General features: G+C 38.0%; 1 protein-coding gene across 2 annotated transcripts in view; it reads right to left on the bottom strand.

Moving 5' to 3' along the window:
* Nucleotides 1-22,167, bottom strand: part of DYM (dymeclin) — a 622,931-nt gene that overhangs the window by 300,141 nt on the left and 300,623 nt on the right. For both annotated transcript variants that reach the window (XM_069104416.1, XM_069104414.1), the window contains exons 12-13: nucleotides 14,916-15,029; nucleotides 14,104-14,198 (exon numbers count right to left, since the gene is read on the bottom strand). In XM_069104416.1, coding sequence (XP_068960517.1) covers nucleotides 14,104-14,198; nucleotides 14,916-15,029 — 209 coding nt within the window. The remainder of the gene's footprint in view (nucleotides 1-14,103; nucleotides 14,199-14,915; nucleotides 15,030-22,167) is intronic.

Here is a 22,167-nt window from a genome sequence, read left to right as displayed (position 1 = left end):
TCTTTATAACTGAGGTTCCTTATCACTCTGAGATTCTATAATTCAATTTTGTTCCTTGTGGTTGCTCAGGCCTTGCAATCAAATAAATCCCATATTTAATGCCTCTGTAATTAGTATATCCCTGAAGTAAAAATCCATACAGGTAAATGATTTACAGATGAGACATAGCAAAAACGCAAGAAATTCCTTCCACCCTTGAAAAAATCCTTCATTCATTCCTTCAACAATTATTTACCCAAGACATACAAGACATTATTTTGGTTCAAGTTCCTTAAAATATTGACCTTAAGAAAATCTAGAGACGACAGTGGTCGTCACAGAGGCCTGGAAGATGACAGGGGCCGACATAGAGGCCCTGAAAAGGCCTGATCCACGTGGCGGCAAGGTGACCCACCAACAGCAAGGGCCATTGCCAGGCCTATCACTACAGGGCTGGGACTGGACGGAGCTGGCTACAGAACACACAAAATGACAGAGAGAAGCTAACGTCCCGCTGAAGACAGCCCGGCAGGCCGGCAGGAAGCAGCCAGCGCAGCGCTCTAGGAGCCAAGCCCAGTCCTACTCGAACCCAAGGTTTTAGCCTTAGGGTGGCCTGACCAGCATCCAGCAAGAGGGACTTCAGATCATCAGCAGATGTGGTGGTTTGCAGAATTATCAACCCATAGATGCTAACGACAAAGTGAGAGGTCAGTGCAGCGTGGACTGGGAATTTTGGAGTGCAGTCGGCCTTTGCCCCTGGGGTGAGAAGAGGCTGAGGAGAGGCGGCTGTGCAGTTGCTGCCACGTGGTGACTTCAGAGCTCCTGGCCTGCAGATTGCAGGTAGACCAGTCTGAGGGGAAATCGCTCTTGCTTTAACCTACTTGGGTCAGGATTGTGGTTTAGGGTGGAGGCCCTGGGGTGCATGACCAGATTGCCAGAGCATGTGGAGGATTCAGAGAGGGCACCCAACTAATAGCTTCGGCAGCTGAGAAAACCCCAGTGATTGGGACAAAGCTCCTCTGTCTCACAGCAGAGTCCTACTGTGGCAAAAACTCAAAAGTCAAGTAATTGAGTGGTAACATGAGCAAGCAAAGGAAGCAAAGCAAGCAGAGCAATCCAACTTTACACTCCTATTTTGGGGACAAAAAGGATCAAAGCATGAAACAGGAGGAAGACAGTGAAATCAGAACTCCTGCACCAAAAGCTTCCAAGAAAAATACAAGCTGGTTACAGGCCATAGAGGAGTATAAGAAGGATTTTGAAAATCAAATAAGAGAAGTGGAAGAAAAATTGGGAAGAGAAATTAGAATGATGAAAGAAAATTATGAAAGGAGAGTCAACAAACCTACTGAAAAAAATAACACCTTAAAAAATAGGCTAACTCAAATGGCAAAAGAGGCCCAAAAAGCCAATGAGGAGAAGAATGTGTTAAAAATCAAATTTTAACTTATTAAACTTATTAAAGTTGAACTATTTACATTCCTACATGGAAAAACAATAATTGTAACTTATGAAACTTTTCCCAGTATGAGAATAGCTGAAAGGAATAGATGCATGTGTGTGTGTGTGTGTGTCTATATATATGTATATAGGAGGGTATATGGGCGTATGAATGCATATGTGAGAATGTGCACATATGTGTACAGGTATACATAGACAGAAGATACAGGACCAGTTGAATAGGAAGGGATGATACTTAAAAGGTGAAATTAAGAGGTGAGAAAGGAATGTAATGAGAGGAGATGGGGAGAGATAGAATGGGGTAAATTATCTCATATAGAAGAGGCAAGGGAAAATGGTTATAATGAAGGGGAAGAACAGGAAGGTAAAAGGGAATGAGTCAACCTTATTCTCAATTAATTTGGCTTAGTGAGGGAATGACATACACACTAAATAGGGTATCTCACCCTACAGGGGAGTAGTGAGGAAGGGTGTGAGAGGGGGGATGATGGAAGGGAGGGCAGCCTAAGTGGGGGGAGGGAAGTTGGAAGCAGCCACTTTTGAAAAGGGACAGGATCAAAGTAGAGAATAGAACAAGTGTAAAGTGGGATGGGATGGAAGGAAATATAGTCAGTCTTTCACAATATATCAATGATGGAAATGTTTTGCATAGCTACACATGTATAATCTATATTGAACTGCATATCTTTCCAGTAATGGTGGGTGATGAGGGAGATAGGAAAAGAATTTGGAATTCAATGGTTTAAAATAAAATGTTTAAAATATATATATATATATAATTATTATTATTATTTCACATGTAACTGGGTAATAAGATATACAGGCAGTGGGGCATAGAGATCCACCATGCCCTACTGGAAAATTGGAGCAGGGATGGGGGGAGATATAGGAGAGAGAAGACTGGGGGAGGGGATATTCAGTGGGATCGCTGTTTTGGGGTGGTGGGTAGGGAAAAATGGGGAGAAAATTTGCAACTCAAAATCTTATGGAAATGAATGATGTAAACTAAAATTAAATTAAATTTAATTTAAAAAAAGAAAAGAAAATCTGACTACCATTTTTCCTCGACAAGTACTGAGATGTTTGTCATTCATAGACAGTGATAAAAGAAACTTCCATAAAAATACTTAATATTTCACGAGTGTTTTATTAAGACTAGTATTTCTCAGGATTATACTCTCCCTGATGGTCCTAATCAGGTGTCTCAGTGTAGCAGGGAGACGACTTAGTATTTTCAAGGCAATGACAACAGAGTGCTAGCTTCTGCCATTGAGGCATTGGTTCCATGATGGACTACATACCTATTATCAGAGCACCATCCTGGCTTAGCCTAATTCATTCCCATGTTGATCACCAGGCAGTTGAATTTTTCAGTCAGAATGATTCTTAAAACCTTTATCCAAATTTCTATGGAGCTATGATCTATGTTGCTAATATCTATATTAATAAAATAACAGATCCTTGAAGTACTGAAAAAATATTAAAGACATGAATCAGATATTTGCTCATATAACCTTCCAGATACAGGTCAAGTACCTAGGGAAGCAGCATGATGTACCAGACAGAACACTGTAGTACTAGTCAGAAGATAGGCTTCGCTACCAAACAGCTGTATTTTATATTTGGTAAGTTATTTCACCTCTTTGGGCCTCAATTTTTTCATCTGTGCAATAAAGAAGTTAGACATGATGATCTCTAAGTTTTCTTCCAAACACAGGATTCTATTACCTATTTTTGAAATTTCACACTTACTGAGTATGTTGCAATAACATTTATAAGGTTTTGAGTGTTCTTGTCATTGATTCTTGTGCATCAAATACATAGTGTTGACACTGATGAAACTATCTAATTCATTACTTTATGTTATAAAAATTTAGTGCATTCGCAACTAGCTACCTTCAGAAGTAGCAGTTTGACATGTTTACAGTTGGATATAGTTACCATATGCAAAGCTGAACAGAGCTGAGGTAGAGGATTAATAATTCATGGTCTAAAGCACAAAGTGTGTATTATCTATCACTCCCCACCTCACACCACATTACAAGTCATTGGTATTCTAAAAAGGTCTATACAAATATTTTAACTGCAACTACTGAAACGACTGTGTAAAACATTTTTGTTACTCTAAAATACGAAATAAAAATTCAGTTAAAGCACAATGATTCTAAAATAGATTATCTTGAAAAGTTTTTGAATAAAAAGTTAGCAGTGAAAAACACCCAATTTTTCTAGTTGTCAAGTTTCCTATCAATTCAGCTAAGCAGTCCTGCTTTGCAGTACTATGCATTTCTGAAAGTTGAGAAAGTTTTAAATTGACCATAATTCAACAGCTGTCTAAATGTGGCTAATCTGGAAAGCAAGTTAGACACATTTAAATGATGGTAGAGCTGAAACTTCAAAATTTAGCTGCCTTCAAAGTACCACTGGCTTCAGGAAACACAGGAAGCCAAATTTTTTAAGGCAAAACACTACTACTTCCCTGGCTGGCCAGCTCGCTGCTATGCCAACATCAAACAGGGATCATCAAAGACCAAAAAAAGCAGAGAAACTGAAACCCCTTTATTGGCTAGGCATTGAGCAACAGTAAGTTAATTCTGACTTTAAAAAAATGAGTCACAAGTTCAAAAAAAGTAGTTACATAGCGAAGCCATTGCTCACAATGCCTCCTTGCCAATCTAAGATAAAACACACTATTATTAAATCTTGCCTTCTACATCACATGAAGTCTTCCTCAGGTGTCCTTACTGAAATAGCTAGAAACAGAGGAAGTCAGACAGCCCTGAGGCAAGGAATGAAGAACTGTAGGTACTAGCTAATCTAAACTTTGAACTCACCATCTGCTTTTTGGTACCTCTCAGGGCACTGATTTCTTTTGCAGGTATGTTATGTAGACAATTTAAAAATGACAAAATATAATGGTACATGAATGTAATGGAATGTTTTTCTGCTGTAAGAAGTGATAAAAATACGGATTACAGAAAAACATGGAAAGACTTGTATGAACTGATGCAAACTGAAGCAAACAAAACCAGGAAAATGACATATACTATGACTACAACAATATAAATGATTTACAGCAATAGCAACAAAATAATTCAAACTGGATGTAATGGAGATGTAAAGACTAAACTATGTCCCAAAGAAAAGATGGGAAGATCCTTTCCCCTGATCCCCTGAAGAAATGGAGGTCTATGAGTTTGAGATACTAGATAGAACATCAGACATTTTTTTAATACAGTTTAATTTTGCTGAACTTTTTTTTTTCTTTCTTCCTTCTGTCACACTTTACTTAAAGAGATAGTTTCTAGGATGAGGGAAGTAATGGAGGGGGAAATGTTGATGATGTAAAAATATATCAATAAAATTTTATTGATTATATAATTATATTGATTATATAACTCTCATGAAGCTTGTGAGGAAAGTATTATCTATATATAGAGAGATGGAGAATAGAATTTAAATGTTCACAGGGAAGCTACACTTCACTCTTAAGGTTAATTTTGTGGAAAATTCAAATTTGTAATTTAAGAAAATAACAAGACCTATAATTAACAATTCAACTCTGGATATGACCAGTGGCATTAAGTTACTTTAAAATGAAAATATTACAGTTATCAACTTAAAGACAGACTATAAGAGTGATAAGCATATAACTGACATAATGAATTGCCCTTAAAATTTGTTAGTATGGAGATTATAGAGAAGAAAATATAACATGGTTATGCCAAAAGAATCTCCTGTATAATAATGTTCCTAATCAACAATAAATATTTAACTATGTTATTTATATATTGGTAGCCAAATCTTACTATAATTTAACAAAACTCAGTTGATCGCCAAGACACAAATTTGAGGATGGATAATGATGTGATAGTCTCCTGGAGTACTGCTGTACCTAATGCCATATTTTCATAAATACAATTAACACTGCTAAAACAAAAAACTATAAATTGTATGACAGTGCTTTCTGGAAAGCCTGCTCCAAAAGTAAGAATCTAGATTTCATTTTTTATTTTATTTTACTCATTATTTTATTTTAACATATTTAAATATGAAATATATTCAAATTTTATATCCTTTCCTTTCTTTCTCCCTCCATCTTCTTACACTCACTGAGACCTGGTTCCTTCCGGATAACACAGCTTCTGTGGCTTCCTTTTCCAGCACTGGTGGCATTACCACTCAATTATCCCTTATTCATTAGTTGTAGTAGGGGAGCTGGATTACTCCATCTATTCAAATACCACTTCCAAGGTCCCTTTTTGAAGGTTCACATTCAATCCCTATTTATCACCTAATCAAGATTCTGGTTGCTGTTGTCTACAGACTTCCAGAATACTCTTCTTCCTACCTTACTAATTTCAATGTCTTGCTCACAGTCTTTCTTTCCTCTCCAAATTCTGCCTTCATATTAGGGGCCTTGAACACAAATATTCTTCCTCCCTCTATTTTTCCTGGCTTCTTACACCTTACACCCTTCCCTTCCTCCAGCCCCATGTGCTCTGAAATACAGTGACGTTAGCCTCCTGGATCTTCTTTCCACATGACACTGCATCTCCTGATTCCAAGCATTTTCACTGGCTGTTCTTCATACTTGGAGTGCTCTCCCTCCTAGTTTCCATGGCTTTCTTCAAGTTCTTTCTGCAAGAAACCTTTCCCTGGTCTCTTTAACCTTAGGGCCTTCTTGGGGCAGCCAGGTAGCACAGCGAGTAAGAGCACCAGCCCCAGTGTCGGGATGACCTGGGGATCGAATCCGGGCTCAGACACTTAGCACCACACCCAGAAACACCTGGATGTGTAACCTTGAGCAAGTTACTTAAGCCCAATTGCTTAGGGGCGGCCAGGTGGCTCAGCAAGTAAGAGCACCGGCCCCATTGTTGGGATGACCTGGGGATCAAATCCGGGCTCAGATACTTAGTACTACACCCAGAAATAACTGGCCATGTAACCTTGAGCAAGTTACTTAACCCCGATTGCCTTAAAAAGCAAACAAACAAAAAAAACCTTAGGGCCTTCTTTCTGAGATTATTACCCCTAATTTATCAAATATATATCATATTTGTATATAGTTGTCTGCACACTGTCTTCTCCATTAGACTGTGAGCTCCTTGAGAACAAGACTTTATTTTTGGTCTTTCTTTGTATCCCTAGCTAGTACTTATACTGGTACAAAATAGGCCCTTAATAAATGTTAGCTGAACGACTGATTGACAAGTATGACCTGAGAGCTCCTGTTTGTTTCACTTGTCTACTTCTAAGAAATGTCAATAAAGTCAGCTTGCTGTTTCTGCCTCCATAGCTTTGCTCACATTAGTACTCACATTAGGTGGCAGCTGGGAGCAGTAAGAAGAAGGCAGGAAATGAGTTAATAGGAATTGCTGACACTGGTTGACCTCAGAGCAATCCTCTAGAATAAAGATTCACAGCAATCTACTTGGCAAACCACTTCCAAATGTGATTTTTACCACTCATGTTGTGGTTGTATTGTCTTCTATATGCTGCTATGGCATCTGTGTCTCTAGGCACCATAAATCTTTCCTTTCCTGATGAGAGGGAGGAAGAGAGGCAAGGCAAGAAAGGGACAATTCCAACAGCTCACGATGCCAGCTGTCTTGTTTGTTAGTTGTGTTCATTCAGTAATAAGCCTTGATGAGAAACTGATCTAGAGAACTAGTATGAAAGCATTAAAAAGACCCCATGTCATCCCAGACATTTCTTATAAAATCATCACGAAGGTAATTAAAGCATACCAAAACTGTCAGAATACTATAAGCAGGTAAAAAGAATCTGATAATCATAGTCAGATGGTTATGTAAATTTGGTATCATATAAATGTGACTGCCCAAAAATTAAATAAAAAAACCTAACTCCTTTTTTTCCCCCTAGCTCCAAACTGTATTAATTGGGGGGGGAGGGCAGGGAAAGGAAATACTGAAAAATTAATACAATAAGTAACATAAATTCTAGAAGGCATGATATAATACAAGTTTTTATTCTATAGGCCATTCTGAATTGGGAGAAGGAGGAGGCTATGTAATAATAAGGTGCAGTAGCAAAAAAGGAGACTATCATTAGTCAGAATGCATGGGTTTGAATCTGACTATGCCATTTACTATGTGTGTCACTGGGCAAATCATTTAACCATTCTGAGTCTCGGCTTCCTCACCTATAAAATGATGGCTTTTAATATTCCGTCTAATTCTGAATCTAAAATAGACGAGCATTCCATTAATAGAGGGAACACATGATGTAGGAACTCCTTCACCAACACAGTACAGGGACTTCTCTGTAGTTCACAGGCTTAGATGTTTAGGGAACTGTGAGGTTAAATGTGGAGTCATCTTGATTCCAAAAGTCAAAGGTCATCTTGATTCGAAAATCTATCTACTATACCATGCTGTCTTTCCATTCTCAAATGACTTTCATATAATCTAAATTTAAAAATTCATCACACTGAATAATTTCTTGACATGTGTTTCCCCTTTCTACCAAAAAATATACTTAGTGATTAAGGCATATCATATATGAATATAATGATAAAAATCAATGCTTATCTACCATCAGTTTAAGAATGTATAGAAGGGGTGGCCAGGTGGCTCAGCGAGTAAGAGCACCGGCTCCCGTGTCGGGATGACCTGGAGATTGAATTCTGGGCTCAGATACTCAGCACCACACCCAGAAATAACTGGCCGTGTAACCTTGAGCAAGTTACTTAACCCCGATTGCTTAAAAAAAAATGTATAGAGAGAAAATAATGATGAATCTTGATAAAGTCTGAAGACTACAAGTTTACTACTAATTGTCATCAAGTACTGGAAAAGATTACAAGATAACAAATCATGGCATCAAAAATTTGAAGTTAGATTTCTTAGTGAACTAATTTTTACAAAGGACTGGGATATTCCTTTTTTAAAAATTTGATTAAAACCTACCCCAAATGATATGTTTTTTATATGAAGAGATATGAAGATCAGCCTGACAAAGACAGTGCTGCGCAGTGGTGGAGGCAGAGGCCTAGGCCCAAATGCTGGCGTGGCCGTTTACTCCCGTGGGACCACAGACCAAGTACACAAGTTCTGTGCAGCTTAGTCTCTTCATCTATAAAACAAGTGGTTGGACTCCATGTGCTCTAAGACTCCTCTATTTCTGCACATGTAAAACTCGGATCTCACATTATAAAGTATCTTGTTTCAAGAGGCTCGAAGCAGCATAAGGGTGCGAGAGTGTGCGTTTTTCCTACAGTCTCTTATTGAGGGGCAAGTGCAGCAAAGATTTTACGCTACTTGTTCTAATCATACTGAAGATATAGTTGTGTATCCTAGATCAAAACCCAAGAGGCCACTTCCATCTTTCCTTCATTAGTAGAACAAAGCTTGCTAGGATTATGAGAAGCAGTGTGGTTCAATGGTGAGAGGATTGGACTTGGAGAGTCAGAAAGAGTTAGATCTGAATCTTGCCATGAGCCCCGGGTTATCTTTGACTCCCCCCATAAACTGTCTTGTTCCTAGATCCATGGCGTTTCTCATGTATATCACCTTTTCTTTGCCCCCAGGATCACCAGGCTAGTGCACAGCCTTATCTTCTCTCACCCTACCTTCAATCTCTTCTTTCTCCAATCCATCCTGCACACAGCTGCCAAAGTGAGTACAGGTCGAATCATGTCATTTCTCTACTTGATCAACTCCATCGGTTCTTTATTGTCTTTAGGATAAAATATAAACTTCTTTGTTTGGCATTTAAAGCATTTTACAACTTGGACCCAACCTACCTGTCCATTTTCTAGCCTTATGAGATTATTTCTTTTCCCACAACCTAGTCCAAGGCAAACTAGTCTTTATATTTCTCCCTACAAATGACACTCCCTGTCTCTTAATGCCTTTGTACTGTCTCTCTCCTCTCCGCTCCCCCCTTCCCCCACCCCACACCTGCTCCTCCTGTCTGGAACACACCACCTCCTCATCACTTCTCTTAAAATCAACCCTCGTTTCCTTTCAAAGTCAATCTGCAGGCCTTTTTCTATACAAAACTACTCTCCAGGTGTTGATGCCCTCCCTGAGAAACTGTTTTTGCATCTATTTTGCATAAGTGTTATATATTCTTATTTAGGTAAGACTGCCTTCCCTAATACAATGAAAGCTTCTTGAGGGCAAGACACTAGTCATTTTTACATTTGCATTAACTTTGGTTTCATATGTGGTAAAAGAGATGAACAAATTCTTACAGTGATTTATGAAATCACTTAAACTGTCTCAGTTTCCTTAGATGTAAAATGGGGAAAATCCTCAAAGCAATTATTTCACAGTATTTGTGAGGATCCAATGAGATAATGCACATAAAATGTTTTAGACATATTATGGTTGTAGGCAAAATACTGTCTGAGGTATTTCACCATGGCTCAAAGATCACAACTCAACCTGTGGTCCAAGAGATTAGTGGAATCTACCATGGGTGGAGGGGACTGAAAAAGAGTGATAGAGAAGGGGAGTCTAGATTTGGCTAATTGGCTAGCATCAATTAGGCCAAGGTTACATCAAAAGGGGGGAAGTTTCTTGGAACAGAAAACTAGTGTCTTCCCCCTGCCAAAGGAAAAAAAAAACTCTTTATTAATTTTATGCACACACACACACACGCACAATATACATATTCTGTGTATCTCCCATTGCCTTCCCTGAGGTAACACAAGCTCTCTGGGGACAGATAATGTTTCATTTTTGTCTTGCTATCTGCAGCACAATGCCTAGCACACAGCAAATGCTTAATAAATGCTTGTTAATTCCTTAAGAGTTCTCATGTAGTTTGAAAAAATCTCCATCTAGGACTTAACACCCTCCCCCTCCCACTCCCACTCCCCACTGCATTTATAATCTAGGTGAGATGAGAGTTCAACAAGAGAATGGAACAGGATAAATAATTAGAGATGCAGTTAAAACTGCTACCCAGGTATTACCTGTCCTCCTTTTTAAATGAACAAACCAGTGACTCATGAAGTACACATAGCACTTTTTTAGTGGCAATCAGGATTAAGTGACTTGCCCAGGGTCACACAGTTAGTTAAGTGTTTGAGGTTGGATTTGAACTCAAGTCCTCCTGACTGCAAGGCCAATACTCTATCTGTTGTGCCACCTAGCTGCCCCAACTCATAGCATTTTAAAACTTAAAAGACTTAGAAATGATCTAGTCAGCCCCTCTCATCTTATACAGTAGGAGGTTGAGGCCCAGGGAGAAGAACCAAACAGCCCACAGATTTATGGGGCTGGTTAGTTCCAATAGAAGAATAGAAAGGAAGAACTGAACATGGAAGGTGAAAATGATAGCTCATACTTATGGAGTGCGCTGCAATTTACAAAGTTCTTTTCTCACAACAAACTGGTGTGGTCAGTAGTGCCAGGATTATTGTCCTCGTTTTTGTGGATGGGGAAGCTAAGGCACGCTGACTGGCCAAGGTCATACGTCTGTCACTAGGTCTCAAGCCTAGGGTTCTTTTTCCTGTACCGTTAAGGAAGAATGTCCCATTTGCAGTTTTTAGCAAATATGGGGAAGGGGAAAAGAAGGGAATTGGTGTTTACACAGCACCTACTGTGTGCCAGGCTTGGTGCTAAGCATTTTGCTAACATAATCTCATTTGACCCTCACATCAGTGCTGGATGGTAGGTGCTGTTATTATCTCCATTTTACAGATGAGGAAACCTAAGCAAACAGAGGTGAAGTGACTTGCCTAGGTCACACAGCTAGTGAGTCTATGGGACTGGATTGTCTTCTGGTCTCCCTGACTTAAGGAGTTACACTCTATCCTCTGTTTTACCTAGCTACCTATGAACCATGCAAAGTAAATCAATGATAATTACTACTTTAATGCTTTCTCTTTTGTTCAGGATATCCCTTTAAGAAGTCATATGGTTAATTTAGGATCTATTTTGATTTTAAATTCTTCAATCACTAAGCAATGATTTTAAACCTGGGCATGGAGTAAAGAAGAACTCAGTTCAAATCTGGCCTCAGACTCACTAGCTTTATCACCTTAGGCAAGTCACTTAACCTCTGTTTGCCTTAGTCCACTGGAGATGTTGCTGTTGTTCAGTCTTATTCAACTCTTTATGACTGACTCCATTTAGAGTTTTCTTAGCAAAGATGCAGGAATAGTTTGCCATTTTATTCTGCAGCTCCTTTTATAAATGAGGAAACTGAGATAAACAAGGTTAAATGACTTGCCCAGGGCCACACATTTAGTTAAGTATCTGAGAGCAGATTTAAATTCAGGAAGATGAGTCTTCCTGATTCCAGATCTGTCACTCTGTTCACTACACCACCTAGCTGCTCCAATCCAATGGATTTATTGAATTATTGAAAAACAATAAGGTAATTGGGATACTTCAGACTCCCAAATGACTAAGTTTTGTAAGCAACATCATTTTTTCATTATGACAAGAGTCCTAGGGTCCAAGGATATAAGGAGCCCATGAACTTGGATGGGAAAAAACTGTATTTTTATTTTTGCCAAATTCTAAATGAAATTTGGCATCTCCTTTTGTTATAAATGTAGGCACTAAACCACAATGACTTTGTCACCAACAGAAATCACAGATATTTTCATAACAAATCACATTTCATAAATGTACCTCAAGATATTATTTGTACTCATCATTACTTAAACACTACTGTAGTTACTAGACCTGCTGCTACATAAGACATGGTTGCAGGTCTTCTCATCTACTGACGGTATTTTAGCACAACTGGTTTTCTGTGCAATCCTATATATTTTATTTTATGCATTTAAAACCATCACTCTGAGAAGAGATGGATAGGCTCCACTAGACCAATGACATAGAAAGGCTAAGAACCCCTGGAAAGGGGATAAGCACACCTACTATGTGAAAGGCAATGTGCTAAGCCCTTTTTCACAAATCATCTCATTTTATCCTCACAAGAGCCCTGGGAGGTAGGTGCAATCATTATCCCCTTTTGGAATAAAGGAAACCGAGGCACAGAGAGGTTAAGTAACTTAGCCAGGGTCACATAGCCAGGAAGTATGTGATGTAGGATTTGAACTCAGGTCTTCCTGCCTCTATACCTAGTGCTCTATCCTAACTACCCAGTTACCTACAGGCATCTAAATAAGTGAATGGGCTGTTAGGTATTTTTAAAATCTCTAAATGTGGGTTAAAATAAAATCATTCAACTACACCATCCCTCAAACTGGTTTGAAATTCACAAGTACTTTCAAACCTAAAGCTAAGTAATAATAGAGCATAAAGGAAGTCAAGAAGCAAATGTGCCTTGTGAACAGGGTTCTAGAGGGTTGATACATGGTGAAAAGTCATCGTTGATTTATTTTTTGCTTTGTGGAGGGCAACTGGGGTTAAGTAACTAGCCCAAGGTTACACGGCTAGTTTCTTTTTTGTGTGTGGGTGTTAAGTGTCTGAGGCCAGAACCGAACTCGGGTCCTCCTGACACCGGTGCTTCACTCACTGCACCACCCAGCTGCCCCCATCATCAATTTTTTAGGGGAAAAGGAGGAGATGAGAACACTATGGAATAGAAAGAAATTAAATAAACAAGGATGCTCTCAAGTCATGAAAACAAGAAAGGGAGTATCTAGATTAAAATGAATAAACTAGCATGTAATTATAAATCTGTGAGTTTTATGGATTGAAGACACAAAAATCGGTAAGAGAACTACAGTAAAAAAAATTTTTATATTTTATATTTTTCATGTGTCTAAATTTAACCCAGAGGTATGGCAGATAGATTCATAGATGTTTAAGATATAGAATGAGTTAGAGCAATTGCCAAAATAAATCCAAGTTAATGTAAATTCTTAATCAAAGAGCTAAAGGTGAGATTTGTATTGGGCAAGAGTAAGTAATGGTCTTCTACTGCTCATCTACAATGGCCAGAAACATAGAAGTGAGGGGTCAGGGATCATGAGATTGTGAGCTTCTCCAATAGACTATAAGCTCCTTGAGGGCAGGGACCATCTTTTACCTCTTTTTGTATCCTGAGCACTTAATACAGTGCTTGGAACATAATAGGGGTTTAACAAATGTTTACTTAGAGACTGATTATTGGGAGAAAAACCACAATTCTCTCAAAGCAAGATATATATCCTATGTACACAATCCAATCTTACTTAACTGAGTTATAAAATGTGTTTAATTTGAAAAATATTAAAATTACAATGAGTTATTTCCCAGAAGAAAGGGTAAGGCAGTAGTCATGAAGTATCTCAATGCAATACTTGAAAATCCCTGAAATTGAGATTTATAATTTACTTGATAACCACTGACTTGTCAATGTAGGTTTGAGGGGGAAAAACCTTGAAGATTATTTTCTTTGAAATAAACACAGGTAAACATCTGAAGTGCTGCAAAAAGTTAATGTACAACACAGACAATGACAAGTTGCCACTGAGGTAATTAATAAAATAGCCATCATATAGACAAAAATGGAAAAAATTATCAAAAGATTTTATATGGGGGGCTGCTAAAATTTAATATACTTATATTTGGGGGGGGGGACTAGAGATGAACATAAAAATGAAGTTTCAATCTAAATTAAAAATCCAAACAAACTAGATTGAGAAAATATAAAATATCAGGTAATGTTAGTTTAAAAGAAGTCTCAGTTTTAAGGTGAAATCCTACAGTTTTACAAAAGCTTATTTACCTGATAATTCTCTGGGCAGCATATTGATGAAGTGAACGAAACTGTGCTGACATATTTGCTAAAGCTGCCAAACAATTTGTGTGAAGGTATTTGTCCTGTCAGAAAACAGAAATGAAAGATATACTTAGTTATATTTTATAAAAAGTGAATTATGGGAGAGGTGAGTCCAACCGTAACCACATTTTACACCTGTCTACATTAGGGGAATAATTCTGAATTCATCAGCTATACTCATTTTCTCATTGCTGGGCATCTCCTTCACAAGAGCATTTCTGCTGGGCACTTAAAGCTCTCTTCAGGACTAACGTAAACACAGCTAGCTCAAGGTACAAATTTTCCTTTTCTTCTTGAAATTTCCCACTCTTCCCTCCACTTCCCCCCATGAGTACTTTTCTCTTTGGGTATTTCGTTGCTGACACTTGGTAAAGGTAAATTACCTTTCTTAGTTCCCCAGTGATACCCTCCACCAAGTAGAAAGGGGGATAGTCTCTCACAATTCTTCACAAATATATTTAAATGATACGATAAGCTACATTTTTTCCTCTAAGTTTAAAATTAATGCTTCACCCCAACTCTTGTGTTAGATCCTTTTGGTCAAGGATTATTGATTAAAGATGTTGAGGATGGTTGTTGAATAAAGGCACCATATGCAGCCCTTACCCCCAGGAAAGCAAAGAATCATGTGATACAATGGCCATAAGGGAATCTTATACTCATATTCTATTCTACTTCATGAAAGTAATTCCAGCTTTACTGGGAGATGCAAAGGGATAAACAAATGACATCAAAGGAGATTGTTGTGAAATGCATACCCTTGTTCTTGTCATGTTGTACTGAATGGTTCTTATCACCACCAATATCAGAAGGCTGCCCAGTGAGATCTCTGTTAAAACCCGTTCTGAATACCAGGTAATATTTTTCAGTATCTGAAAAGGAGGGGAAAAAAAAAGTTAAATATAATGAGATTAGGAAAGTGAGGATTTCTAATGCCCAATTTTCCACTGGCTGTTTCTTTACTCAAGCGATTAATAAATGTGAGTGACATTTGTGTTTAAAGCAATTAAGAGAACTAAGGTGGTACTGTCCGACTTAGGATTTTTGACAGTTTTGCTTTCTTGCTCCTAGTCAAGTAAAATAAAAAGCTGAAAATAAGAGGAAATTGTAAATAAGCATATTAAGATAGCCTAATTTGGACTTAATTTAAAATTAAAAGTGTTGTCTTTCCCATCAACTGGTACTAGATAGCTTAATAGGAGTTATATAGCTTAATATGACTTCTCAAATTCTTTTTCTGCTCCATAATCATATACAGGCATATCATATATAACATTATGCTAGATAGCTTAATAGGAGTTATATAGCTTAATAGGACTTCTCAAATTCTTTTTTCTGCTACATGATCATATACAGGCATATCACATTTATCCCAATCTATGTTATAATTGATGCATTAGACCCATGCCCCATCATAAAGCCATGTAGTCAATCACTCATTTATGAGAGTTCTATGAACTAAGAGTCCCATGCAACATCATTTCACCTAAAGGTACTGTGCTTTCATGGAATCAATTAACAATGTCAGGCAGAGCATGCCTGGACACTCTTTTCTTAATTATGAAGACTCCTTTAATACACAAAAGTTGGGAAAAGGAGGAAAGAATGATAGTAAGTCACATTGAATAGGTTCTCAGTTGTAGGAACAGGTTGATGATGTATTGACAAAGCATTTTTCTTAAAATACTGCTTCAAAATATTTCCTCTAGACCAAATCACTTTAAAATTAGCAAAAATATACAGAGGGAAAAAATACACTAACAAAATCCTTTGATCATCATTATGCATTCCTCCCTCCCAAATATAAGGAAGTAACTGGTATACATGAATCTTATTTAAATGGAAATGAAAAGACATGGTCTTTGTCCCTCGCGCTCACAATGATGCTAGTGAAAGCCCTAACCTGACCCCCAGACCCCTAAGCCTGCTTAAATCCCATGACTTTCACTCCACCTCAGTCACACACAGGGATAAGCACACATTTGATCTTACCAATATCTAATTAACCATATGTGTTTCACTTTCCTAATTATAGCCTCCTAACATTCCACCTCTCCTTATGCTTCACACCTCTCCAACCTGTTCTGGGTCCTCCATGCAACACGGCCTCCACTTGTTAGTACTTGCTTAGGTTAGTCGGCTCAAGTCTCACAGTCGTGCCAACGGGACATTACAAATCTATGTTATCAAACCTCATCTGAAGCAAGGTAGTCCAGTCTTTTATCATTTTTTATCTCACATTGCAAAGATATTTCAAATTTTTCTCTTCTTTCATCAAGCTCCCCATACTTCCACCTCAGCTGAGGACCTTGGGTCATACTTTTCTGAGAAATCTGAGTCCATTTGACTTGACCTCTCTTTTACATTCTTTATCTCCCACTTTTTCATCCTTTCTCTCAGGCTCTAACAAAGATGTGGCTCTTTTTGCTAAGGCCAGTTCCTCTACATTTATGTGTGATACCATCCCCTCCCATCTTTTCCAGCAGATATCATCCTCTATTATCCCCCTTTTTGATAATATCTTCAACATTTTCATTCTCTTTCCCCCTTTCTAAATTTCACTATTATTGTGAAGGAGAAAACCACTCTCCTAGTCCCCCAGCCTCAAAAGCCAAGTATCATCCTCAACTTCTCACTGTCATCATCGTATTCAATGTCACACACGCCAAAGGATGTTGGTTTCACCTTTGTAATCTTTCTCCTATAGACCTTCTCTCTTGCCATCCCCCTCCTAAGTTACAGGCACTCATCAACTCATGCTTGGATTACTGCAATAGCCTAACAGTGGGTCTGGCTACCACAAGTCTTTCCCAACTCCAATCCATCTTCCATTCAGTTACCAAAGTAATTTTCTTAAAGTGCAGCTCCAAGCATGGCACCCCCATACTCAATAAACTCCACGGGCTCCCTGTCACCTCTGGGATCAAATACAAAATCCTCTGTTTTTTGTCTATAATATTCCTGGAAAATTTCAATTTGACATGTTAGGTTGTGTTTTTTAAGGAGGTAACCAGTGAATTTTTCAATTTTCACTTTGCCCTTTGATTCTAAGATATCTGGGACATTTTATGAATTCTTGAAATATGATATTTAGGCTCTATTTTGGCTCAGTACTTTCATTCAGTACAGTGATTCTTAAATTATGTCTCAATCTCTTTTCCATGTTAGTTATTTTCACAGGTATTTCCAGGTTAGCTAGGTATTTCACATTTTCTTCTTTTTTCAGTCTGTTGATTTTGTTTTATTTCCTGATGTCTCTGAAGTCATCAGCTTCCTTTTTGTCAATTCTAATTTTCATGGAGTTATTTTTTATGTTATTATTTTTTCAGGGAGTTATGTATATTTTTATGTTTTGTACCTCTTTTTTGTTGTTCAGTGATTTCCAACTATTTGTGACTCCATTTGGGTTTTCTTGGCAAAAATATTGGAGTGCTTTGCCATTTCCTTCTCCAAGGACTTTTTTTTTTAAACCAAGTTATTAATTCTCTTGTCACATCTTTCTTCCATAGCTCTTATATGGCTTTAAAAAAATTTTTTTTTGCTCTTTTTTTTTAATCTTTAAATCTTTTAGGAATTTTTGTTGGGTTTGTGGCCAATATGCATTTTTTCTTTGAGGGTTTCCTTACAGACATTTTAAAGTCATTCCCTCTTTCTGTATTTGTGTCTTGAGCTTCCCTGTCTCCATAGTTGCTGTTTATGTCTGGGACATTTTGTTGTTTGTTCATTCTTCCAGCTCACTTCTTGACTTTGCAGTTTATGTTACTGTTAGGCTCTTCACCCTTCTGGAGGATGCCTGGCTTGAGCTTCTGTCCTTTTAGGCCTTCCTGCTGCTTTCACAGCTCAGTCTAGGGGACTGAAAGCCTTCAGTGTTCCCAAAACGGTATGCTCTAGGGAAAGGTCTTTTCACTGAGCTTTGCAAGTTCCTGACCCAGGTTTGGGTCTCTGTTTGTGTATGGTTGAATTTCAATAGACCACTGCTGGATTTAAGTCACTGTTAGCTACTGCAGTGCAGTTAGCTACTGAACTGATGGCTTTGGTCTGGCACTCTTGACCTGGTTATTCTACTGCAGTCTTATGTGCTGGGTGAAAGACTAGAACTGAGGCACTGTTCTGCTCCTGGACTCAGTCACACAGCCAGGTTTTCAGAATTTGTTCCTTGCTTAGTACACAGTTAGGGCCAGGGTCCATGCTTGGTTGACTCATGACCCCTCCTTTATGCCCTGGATCTGTGACCTGAAAATGGGCGGTAGGCAAAAGAGCTGCTAGGTGGCACTCATTCCTGTGCTCAGTGCTACTTCAGGGATTCCCTGGGATTTCTTTCTGCGCTGGTGCCTCCTCTGTGTGTGGGAAGGCTCCCTGCTGCTGCCACTCTGCGTTTGCCTCCAGATGGGGCTCAGAAAGTTCTGCCTGAGCTTGGCCTAGGTGCAGCCTACACCCATCTCTTGCTTTGGCTCTAAGTGTGCTTTGTCTTTCACCCTTCAAAGCTTCCGTGAGATTCTAAGTCTTTTTTGTGCAGCCATGCACCATCAAGTATCTTTTTATATGCTTATTAGGGTGTTTGTGGGGGATATAGGCCCATTTAGGTTCTAATGCACTATCATATTGCTACCTATACAAGTATGTTTAAATCTTGAGTGTTCTGGTAGACTAGCTTAGCAGACTAACTGGGCAGCTAGATGGTGCCAGAGTGCCTAGAGCATGCGACCTCAGACACAACACACTCGCTATGTAACCCTGGGCAAGTTATTCCATTCTGTTTGTCTCAGTTTTCTCATCTATAAAATGGGGATGATAATAATACCTGCCTCCCACAGTGTTTGAGAGGATTAGATAAGATAATTATAAGCATTTAGCACGGTGCCTGGCACATAGTAAGCACTATCTAAATGTTAGCTTCTATATTTAAAGGTTGAATAATTTACAGATATTTTAAAATTATTTTGAATGAGATTTCTATAATACCTTTCTAGTTTTTATTATGGCTGCATAAAATGCTGATAATTTTTTTTATTTTTGTAAATTTATCTTATATCTCATTGTTTAAATGAAGCTATTAATGGTACCTATTAGTTTTTTTATTGATTTGAGGTTTTTTTAGGTAAACCATCATGTAATGTGCAAAAAGGGATAACTTCATCTCCCCACTAATAAAGTTTATTTATTATGTCTTTAATTTATTTCTTGTATTATTGCTACCAATAACATTTCTAGAATTACGTTAAATAGAGAGGCACATACTTGCTTTAACCTTATATTTACTGAAAACAAGATTAATTTTCCCCAAACACTGATGTCATGAATTCAGCCACCAACTCAAAAACCTTCAATGACTGCCTGCTGCTAGCCCCAAAACCTTAGGCCTAGCATCCCAGGTAGTCTATGATCTTCATTGTAAGCTACATTTTTCCAGTCTTTTTATTCTTTGGGAGGCAGTTTAGTGTAAGAAGCCCTGCCCAAGGAAGGAAAGAGCGCTGTAGGCAGGATTAGTCTCATCTCATCAATTCTGTGATGTTAAAGAAACCACATAAATTTCATGAACCTCTATTTCATCATCTGTAAAAAAAAAAAATAAGATTTGAATCTCTGAGGTTCTTTCTAATTCTAAAAATTCTATATGATTCTACATATATGAATTTGCATAGCCCTTGGGAAATGTAAAAAGCAAAAAAAATTAACAAATTTTCATTTCGTAGAATGTTTTGACTAAAGAAATAAGCATATACTGAATTCAGTGCAAAAATAATTGAAATTTGTAAATCTATTATTTGCTGATTCAAGATTAGTTGATATTGAAGTATATCAGAATTTAAAATTCAAAAGAATCTTAGATAGCATGAATTCCAACCTATTAATTTGATATATGAGGAACCTGAAAGTGAGAGGCCCAGAGAAATTAAGTAACCTGCCCAATGTTTTAGAACTAGGGCCAGAACCCAGGAGTCCTGATTCCTCATCTATTTTTTTTTTTTTACTTTGACACTTTTAGGAAAGGGCAGTCAATTAGAAGAAGGACAAAGTAGTGGTTTTTAGCATTCCCTCACCAACAGCTTACTTTATTCCTGCTGATGAAATCAAGCTCCAACAACTCAAATTGGGATTCCAATTTATCAATTTGATTGGTCCCCTTCTTATACATTTTCTTCATCTCACAACCTACTCAAGCCATCTAGAACTAATTTACTTTGTATTAATACTTTGGAAATATTCTACAAGAAATAGAAACAAGAACAATCATGCTCAGTAATATGAGCAAAAGGGGACATTATCAAATGTGTTGTGAATAACAAAATACAGGATTGATCCTCATTTATAGTTCAGCACATTCATCACTGCATTCTATTTTTGTACACTCTGAATATGTAATGTGATGGGAGCAAATGTTTTAAATCAACTTGTTCTTATAGTCTGACTGTGGAAATTATGAATCACAGTAGAATTTGAATTTTGGGAAAACCTCTTATTCCACTACAAATACAGAATGACTTTTTAAGAATATTTTGACTTACTTTATTCAGTTCAATTTTAGCTAATTCAAGTAATAGGGACACATTATTTCCAACAGGGTATTGCTTCACAGTAAATCAACCAACCAATAAATGTTTATTGAATAACTACTATACATCAGGCACAGTGGTAAGCTTTGGGGGTACAAAAGAAAAAAAGCTCTCTCAAGGAGCTTGCATTTGAGCAGCAGAAACCATCCATGTGAACTGTCTCTCCAAGCAGGGACTGTCTTTGCTTTTTCATTTGTATCCCCAGTACATAGCTCAGTGCTTTGCTCATACACATAATAAATAACTTTTCATTCATCCATTCTAGTAGGGAGACGTGTACAGAAACATGCATGCACAAGTTACATACAAACTAAATACAAGGTAAGCTGAGGAGAGAAGGCAAAGACAGATGGGAGAACACAGGAAGAAGGGGGAGCATGAGCTGAATCTTAAGGCACCCAGGGAGCCCAGGAGGTTGAAATGAAAAGAGAGAGCACTCAAGCTCTGGGGAATAGCAAGTGAAAGACACAGAGATGAGAGGAGAATTACATCTGAGGAAGGTCAGTATGGAAGGAAAATAATGTATAAGAAGACTGGAAAGGTAGAAAAGGGCCACCGTTGGAAAGGCTTCTAAATGCCAAAAAAGAAATTTGTATTTGATACTGAAGATAACAGGAAATGCTTGGAGTTTACTGGGTAGACAGTAACGTGGTTGGATATATGCTTTAGGAAATCCATTCTGGTATCTGTGCAGAGAATCTATTGGAATAAGGGGACTCCTGAAGCAGGGAAACCAATTAGAAAACTATGGTAATGGCCAGGAAAGAAGCAATGAGGACTTGAACATAGGGTAACAGCTATGTAACTGCACAAGAGATATATAAATGAGTTTTGGTGCAAAGATGAAAACAAAATTTGGCAACTCTATGGATATGTGGGAAGAAACTGAAGATTTGAAGATGATGCTAATGTTGAAAACCTGTTGTCCAGAAGCATTTTAGTGCCCTCAACAGTATAAGGGAATATTTTTAAAAGTACGGATTTTGGGGGAAAAATGAGTATTGTTTTAGACATGTCAAGTCTGAGATAACTATGGGATATTCAGTTCAAAATATATAGTAAATAGTTGGTAAAGTGGAGCTAGAACACAGGAGAGAAACTATGGCTAGATTTATGAATGAATAAGGAAAATCATCTGCAGAGAGATATTTGAACCTATGGGAGCTGATGCGATCACTATGTAAGAAAGCATAGAGGTACAAGGAAATGTACCCCCAAAACAGAGGCTTGGGGGTATTCCAATAGTTAGGGGCAAAATAGGAATGAGGATTCTGCAAAGGAGCTGGAAAAGGAATGGCTGAGCAGGTAGAAGACTAACCAATAGGGCAACGCCACAAAAACTCAGAAAGGGCAGAGAATCTAAAGTGAAAGAGGTCAATGGTGTAAAGAAGTAAAGTGATATGATGACTGAGGAAAGGCCATTAGATTCGGGAATTAAGAGATCACTGGCAATCTG

The sequence above is a fragment of the Petaurus breviceps genome, unplaced genomic scaffold (genome assembly GCF_028583685.1).
Source record: "Petaurus breviceps papuanus isolate PSGF00001 unplaced genomic scaffold, PetGlider_PUasm1.0 131, whole genome shotgun sequence".
Classification (NCBI taxonomy): domain Eukaryota; kingdom Metazoa; phylum Chordata; class Mammalia; order Diprotodontia; family Petauridae; genus Petaurus; species Petaurus breviceps.
Note: the sequence above shows the minus strand (reverse complement) of the source record. Positions and strands in the feature narration are given on the sequence as shown.